The sequence below is a fragment of the Drosophila subpulchrella genome, chromosome 2R, assembly GCF_014743375.2.
Source record: "Drosophila subpulchrella strain 33 F10 #4 breed RU33 chromosome 2R, RU_Dsub_v1.1 Primary Assembly, whole genome shotgun sequence".
NCBI lineage: Eukaryota > Metazoa > Arthropoda > Insecta > Diptera > Drosophilidae > Drosophila > Drosophila subpulchrella.
Window position 1 is genome coordinate 20,986,665 of NC_050611.1, and position 7,509 is coordinate 20,994,173.

At 42.1% G+C, this 7,509-nt stretch overlaps 1 protein-coding gene across 1 annotated transcript; it reads left to right on the forward strand.

The window, feature by feature from the left end:
* Positions 1–4,455: 4,455 nt before the first annotated feature.
* Positions 4,456–7,461, forward strand: LOC119551089. The gene is made up of 6 exons (XM_037860264.1): positions 4,456–4,664; positions 4,727–5,226; positions 5,603–6,298; positions 6,352–6,515; positions 6,570–7,092; positions 7,156–7,461. Exons 1-6 carry the CDS (start codon positions 4,535–4,537, stop codon positions 7,297–7,299), a joined length of 2,157 nt encoding a protein of 718 aa, XP_037716192.1. The 5' UTR covers positions 4,456–4,534; the 3' UTR covers positions 7,300–7,461.
* Positions 7,462–7,509: the final 48 nt, after the last annotated feature.

Below are 7,509 nucleotides of genomic sequence, written 5' to 3' on the forward strand. Positions count from 1 at the left end.
CAAGAGCTGGGAGCTCAGAGCTTGACTTGGCTGAGATAGTGACGCCGGCAGCGACGCAGACTGCGACCGCGACTGCGGCTGAGTCCCCTGGTATCTTGCTTATAAGAAAATTATGAGTCCCCACAGCGAGAAAGTACTATCTAAGCTAAAAAACCTCCCCCACTTTTTTACTCTCTTTGGTATTATATTCCATTTACTATCCACCGGAAAATAGTGCAAAATAATTGACTTAATTGCCACTTGTCATCGACTTTTTTTGCATACTGGTTTGTCGCCTCAGTTTGACGCATTGCCAATGACGTTCAAGGTCAGCCAAGCAACCTGATCACATCTATCTTAACCCCCTAAAATACGCTTTGGATGTATCTTACAAAAATTTTGGTAAATATCCAGAACCAATTAGTTCAAGACGACCCCTATTGGAACTTTATAAATTCATTAATCTTTAGAAGAGTTGAAATGATATAAATATTACAAAATCATTAATAACTAAAGAACTGATGGATAATGGTCACGAAACACCCTTAGGAAAAGTTTTTGGAATACTTTAAAGAAGAACTAGGCAATTACAAAACGGAGCCTTTTTAAAGCTTCAGACTTTTGAACATCTTTTAATACGATACAAATAAGTATCCTGTTTTTATAAGGGGTTAATATTAACATTCAGCTAACAGCCGCCTAACATTAGTGGTATTCTCCAATGATTTACAAGACAATAGCCTAAGCGGTTCCCAAATAGACACAACTTTCGCATAAATTAAACACACACGAAATGCAAATACATATTGAAAACGAATGTGATCCGATTGGTTTGTTTATTTTGACAGGTTTGGCTTGATTTTGGAAAAGTAAAATGCTAACAATGCATAACATATGCTTCTCATATGTCACACACTCCCAAGATCCTGTTCCTCCGGCAAGTTCTTGTTCTCAACTCAATCTCAACCTGAGTTCATTAATATTTGTCGATCGATAGACGTTGACATAAACATATCTCAAGCTTGTCTGCTTGTTTGTCTCATTGCAAAGAGTTTTTTTTTAGTGGGCTGGGACTGAGTCACAGAACCGATCGATCAGACTTTTGGCAGATCAATAAAGATGCGTTGAGTTGATCTGCGGTGTCAGTGATCGATGAACTTTTGGCATTTCAGCCGTCAGAACGCCCGGCGATTAACACGACTGGTGATTAGATCACCTTGCCTCGTGATCATATTATATTATTATTTATGAACGGCCATAAGAAATTCTTTTCAGACTATGCACATAAAGAGTAATACTTTAATCCGCACATTTGTAAGTCACTGATATTTCCTTCTACGTCCTTGAATAACCATCTTCAAATTAAAAAGCGTTAATGATCGCATTCGAAAGCCAGCCGTGACCATATCTTCGGATGTCTCTGGAATGTACGTAATTATCATTTGGCCTGGGCAAACTTTGATTTCTCGCCCATCACAAAAAATTATGTCAGCTTATTGGTTCCGCATTTGAGCATTTGTACCGGCATTTGGCTTTTGACGATCAAAGAGCCAGTTTCCTAGCCTCATGATGGCCCAGCAATGGGTGTGGCTAAGGGGGGTTTCTTTTTATATATTGCAAAAACCATAGCAATATCTACACCCAATTTAAAAAAGCCGAATATATTTAAAGAACAAATAAAGAAAAGTTTTTGAGTTGTAGCCTTTGGTCCTTTGACTAAAGCAAAATAAGTATTTTAAAATATTCTTTCACAAATAGAAACCTTACTTCAAAATGCGCTTAAAAGAGTACGGAAATGATTGTATTATTAGCATTTTAATAAGAAATTTCTTGAGTAACTAGTTTTCTCTCGTATTTTTAGCCATTATCCCCTGAAGAATTCGCTTTTGAGTGATTGTTCTTTGTTTTAAGTTCGCCCAACACAGAAATATATAAAAATCAAGAACTCATTAAAAAACGATAATCTTACATAGTAAGAAGTATTATAATGACACAAGGACACAAAAAAACCGCCCGCTTCTTCTGAAAAGGACGATCCATGTAGGGGCCTAACTTTAGGTTATCTTTAAATGATGCTTTTAAGGAATCACTCAAAGGGTATTCTAGTTTTGTTTGTACAAAGTATTTATGGTATTAATACCAAGATGATATTGAAGCATTCAGATTTTTCTCCACAATCTTTTTTCAAGACCCCCAAAACCAAGCCCCTGGAACCACTGCGATGTCAATGATTGCCCAGTTGGTTTGGGGGATGGGGGGTCAGCTCTTGTCGGGAATCACGGCTATTATTATTGCTACAATTACAACAAAGCTATTGCCAAATGGCCTGCGATCCCGCCAAATGGCCAACGGTAGCTGGGCGCCTTTGTGGACTGGAGCAGCGATCGCCGGGCACCTCCGCCCATAAATCAAATCGCTTAGGGACGCACAAAAGGGGCCCAGCTGAGACAATGCCCATCAATGGGCGGCTGGCGTCGAAGAAGTAATCAAAATTGTATTACGAAAACAAACGTTTTTATACATTTCAGCCAGCTTCGTTTCGTTTCGTATCTTTTGGGTTTCTTTTGGGTTTCTTTGGCCATAACAATGGCAACACGCTGGCATCTTGGAAACTGCTAAGTCAGCTAAGAGCGGCAACAATGCGCGCCACATATTATTTACTTTAATAGAGTCGACTCAGTTGGGAAATGTCCCATTCGCGACCCTTCACCCGAAGCCAAGCGCCTTATTAATTGTTTATCGTCATTAATGTCACACAACAAACTCCAACGGTTTTCCTCCACGCGAAATCCGACTTACAGTTTTAATGGGGGAAGCCCAGCTTTATAAACATGCCATTTTCAGGTCTGAAACCTATATGTTATGTTTTGGTCGTCAGTTTTTGCAAATACGATCATGTAAAAGAAAATAATATGGCAATGTATACAGCTTTAAAGTTTTTGTTGTCTAAAAAGCAAAACTTAACCTTAACTGTTGTATTAAAAAGTCTCTAAAAATAGAAATAAATCACTTGGCGTAAATATTTTGAATGCCAATAAGAAGTGTGTCTACTTAAAAATGTGTATATAGTATAAGTTTGTGAAAAGTATAATCTTGAAAATATCAAGGCTTAAGAAGCATACATTATACACATATGTACATATTTATTGTTTTAAAAATAATATACTGAAAAAGTCAAGGTTTTAAAAATGTTTAGTTCTTTTAAAATTGATTTGAACACACACAACCTTCTGTATTAATGTTTTGTTGTACTTCAGGTACGTAATATTTTATTTTTGAGGTTTGTCTGACTATTATTTTAAGCACTCCAAAGCTCATCCCAAAAACATGCCAACAATAAACGAAGCATGCCTTGCAATTACTGTTTGCCAAATTGTTTATGTTATTAACGATTTTGCAACCAGTTTCGTATCAATAAAATTCAATAAAATGCAATTTGCCGAATGCAGCCCACATGGAAAATGTGTTTTTGAAAACAACATTAAGCCGAAAACAGTCGAAAAGACCTGTTTGCATTTTGAATGCTGAACCAGTTGGCTCGCAACGACAACGGCGGCGCATCTTCTGTAAAAACAACAAAATTTTTATTGCAAAAATATTGAAAAAATGCGTTAACAACAACAGCAGCATGGTGTATACATAAAATCGGCTTTGTTGGTCACCGTGACCTTAACACAAATTTTGATTTTAGTATTATATCAGTTGGCTACGTGCATCGGGTTTTTTCAGTCGGGATGGTCTTTCATTAATAAAACTCCCTGGCGGCCAAGAGATCTACATGAGTCACACGGGCTACAGAATATATATGACGGTTCATTGAAAAACAACCCGAAAATACCCAAACACACAATAACAAGACAATAACAAGGGGGCGATAGGAAAGATATCCAAGCGAAATCAATTAATATTCTGTCGCGTTGACGGTTTCTCTGCGACTTGTTGCTAATTTGCGTGGGGTTTTTTCTTATAATAATCGAGCATTCACACATAAGCTTTGATTTGATCTGGGAAAGAAAGTCAAGAATAACCAGAACGGGTTTGAGCTTAGTAGCTTAGCGAATAGCCCACTGAATTCTTAGAGATGTGACCTTTAAGACTGCCCTGGCGATCACTTTTGCAGGTATTAATTGGCTTCATTTTGATCCGCTCGCAGATATAAAAAAGTAATTAATTTTTGAATTATGAGAAGACCGTTACGAGTTTTGAAATTACGCCAGTTTTGACCACTGTACTTTCTAGAGTGACCATGTGGGCTGTGAATGGCCTATCGATAACTTAGAGCAAGCGCGGGCTTTGTAAATTGTGAAAAAACGTATTCTAATTTATAATTTATATTGTTAAAAATAGTGGACCTACATATAATTGTATATTGTTAATAAATATATTAAATGAAATATAAAAGTGGAGATGGTATTTCATTTGCTTTCTGGTATATTCTCCTTTGTTTATTTGGGGTCCCGCCTGCGGTCACACTTTGGGGCAGAGGTTTTGGTATGCTAATTTCCAAGGGCCCACCGAGGAAAACACAACAAAAAGGTCAGGAAAAGACACCCAAATGAGCTCCCTGTTCCGCAGCCTGAACCACTTTTCATCGAAACGCGAAAATGTCGTGAAGGAGGCGCTCATCAATACACTGAACGAAAATGCCCGCGAGATAGAGTTCGAGGTGAAGCAGAAGAGCTTGGGTGAGTTGTGGGTACTCCCCCGGAAATGGCTGTAGATTAATATTAGTCCCTGCTTCCTGTAGAGGTCCTGGGACTATGCGAGCAGACCAGTGCCCTGTGCACCACCTTGGAGGCCCTGTTCCTGCACGGACTGAAGGACTCCTTCCTGTCCGCCACCTTCAATGTCATCGCTGGCGATGTGGAGCGCAGGCCGGATCCCAGCTTCTGGTCGCCCTGCATGGTCTTCATGCACAAGCAGGTCATCGAGCAGATCCAGGGCCTCAGCCAGATCACCTCGGAGATTGGTCAGTGCCGCGCCTGGGTGCGCCAGTCCCTCAACGAATCCGTGTTCTCCTCCTATCTGAACAACATGCGCAAGAACGGATCGGCCCTCTCCCAGTACTACAAGCGGAACGCCTTAATCAGGGACTCCGGCGGCCTGGAAACGGCCGCCAAGATCATGGAGAGCCTGGAGGCCTACGTGCAGTTCGATTTGCCCGTGAACTCCAGCCTGCTCAACCAGTGGCCTGACTACTCACTGCAGCTATCCGATCTCTGGACGCCCGCACTCAAATCCTGTCCGGTAAGATCGAGATTTAGACTTTATATCCTTCAAGGAACTTGGAATTGTATCTTCCTAGAATCTGTTGACAGCTAGCTAACGTAGAACAGTATGTCTTGTTGTTCATAATGGAAAAAACACGGATTTTATGTCTAAATCCTTTTCTAATCATCTGATTTATAGTAATTGGGGAATTATTAAGATTTCTGATCTTATCTTATTATGCTCATTTTAAGATGGTCCGGTAATCTTTAAAGGAAAGGTTTGAGAACAGCTTACACATTTCAAAAACCAAGAACCTACAAGTTAAATAGAGTAAGGGCAGCAAAGTTGGGAGCCCCTACTTCTACCAACCTCTATCACTTCAATATGACTCACTTAAGTGCTTCCTTTGCAGATTAGCAGCGGCGTGGACGTGGCCAGCTCACTGGGTTCCGATATCATAGCCATACCGACGCCCCAGCCTCTGCAAACCAACGAACTGTTTTCGGAGTCCATTTCGAATAGCCCGTTCAGCAGGAATAGCAACTTCGGAGTGCCCGATCTCAGCCAGCGCGAGAACCTCGATCTGCTGTTACAAAAGATCGACGAAATGGATGTGATAAACGAGGAGCAGACAGGTGGCGAGGCTGCCGATGCCAGTGAAGCTGTAGACCCGGATGTTCCATCGGGGAGTAAGCCGAAAGCCCGCAAAAAATCCAATCATGTGGACAAGTCCTTCGCTGAACTGGATCTGGAGGCACCCTGCCTTCTGCCGCAGGGCAGTAACTCCTTGTCAAATTTGATGCAGACCTCCTGGTCTGGTGACCTGGAGGCAACACCCACTTCACCCAGCGATGAACTGACAGGATCGAGGTTTTTCCAACGATCTGTAAGCATTAGTAGCGCCGTCAGTCTTCGTTCCCCCAACACGGACAGGTGCAGCTACAATGCCCTGCTGCGAAAGCATGAGAGCAACCGCGAAAGTGGAGCTGGATGGTCTGAGATCTGGGAGAAGTTCAGGGCCAGTGCCTCCAACCTGAATGTGGCGCAGCCGCCTCGTGATAGCGATCCTCCCGCTTCGGAGGACTTGAGTGACCTGCAGTCACTAGATGTGAGTAAAAAAAAGGTTTGAATTGTTTTGAATAATTATTAATTTCGCTATAGACCAACTCGGAGTTTGAACTGCTCACCTCTGAATTCGACATGGTGGAGCTGCAGCAAATGGTGGCCCAATTGTGTCAACTAGCACGGGAACCCGGTTTGAATGCCCAGGGTTTCCTCTGCAAGAGCTGTCAGCATCCGCTGGGCATTGGGTACTCCAACTTTCAGTAAGTACAAAGCTTTTTTAAGAAATCCAATCTAAAATGTGTTTATCCCCTTAGAGTGTGCGCCTTTAGTGGTAATTACTACTGCAATAGCTGCATGGATGTGGAGATGCAACTGATACCCGCTCGTATTATCTACAACTGGGATTTCCGGAAGTACAGCGTGAGCAAGCGGGCAGCCACTTTTCTGGCCGAATTCCGTTCGCATCCGTTCCTGGACATGCAACTGCTGAATCCCAGAATATATTTTGCCTCCGATGCCATGGCTGAGTTGCAATCCCTGCGCATCCGACTGAACTTCATAAGGGCTTATTTGTACACCTGTGCTCCGAGCAGCATAGAACTTCTCCAGAACCAGTTCGCAGGCAGGGAGTACCTGTACGAGCACATTCACCTGTACTCCATTGCGGATTTGGGTCTCATTCAGCGCGGCGTGTTGTGTCAGCAGCTGCAGAAGGCCTTTAAGCTGGGCGAGGGACATGTGCTGAAGTGCAGACTGTGTCAGCTGAAAGGATTCATCTGCGAGATCTGCCAGAGCCCAAGGGTTTTGTACCCCTTTCACATAAGCACCACCTTCAGGGTAGGTCACCTTTTAAAGTGCTTCAAATCATAGTTTTCAACTCGTTTACATATCTTTTTCTAGTGCCTGACCTGTGGAGCCGTGTTCCATGCAGAATGTCTGAACGAGAAGCAACCATGCCCCAAATGCGAACGAATACGCAAACGCGAGGATCAGGGCCTCCAAGAGGCAGTACAGTGTCTCAAGCAAAAGAACGAGGTCGCCTAGGATCAGCCATACCTTAGTCTTTAAGTTTAACAAGTGCGATTTGTTATTACATGTAACCAAGAAAAGGCTTTATTTTACATTTAAACTAGGATTAAGTTTAAAGTTGTTATGGCTTGAGAGCATTTACACTTACTCAAATATATAGATTACACCACACCCAGCTTTGTAGATCCAGATTCACCCTTTGTTGACTCAGTGAAAAACCAAGGT

What these genes read in the sequence shown, in the direction of transcription:
- LOC119551089 (XM_037860264.1), top strand. Translation starts at nt 4,535, where the DNA reads ATGAGCTCCCTGTTCCGCAGCCTGAACCACTTTTCATCGAAACGCGAA. An exon ending in GGTGAAGCAGAAGAGCTTGG is followed by an intron (nt 4,665 to 4,726) that starts GTGAGTTGTGGG and finishes TGCTTCCTGTAG; the next exon opens with AGGTCCTGGGACTATGCGAG. An exon ending in CCGCACTCAAATCCTGTCCG is followed by an intron (nt 5,227 to 5,602) that starts GTAAGATCGAGA and finishes CTTCCTTTGCAG; the next exon opens with ATTAGCAGCGGCGTGGACGT.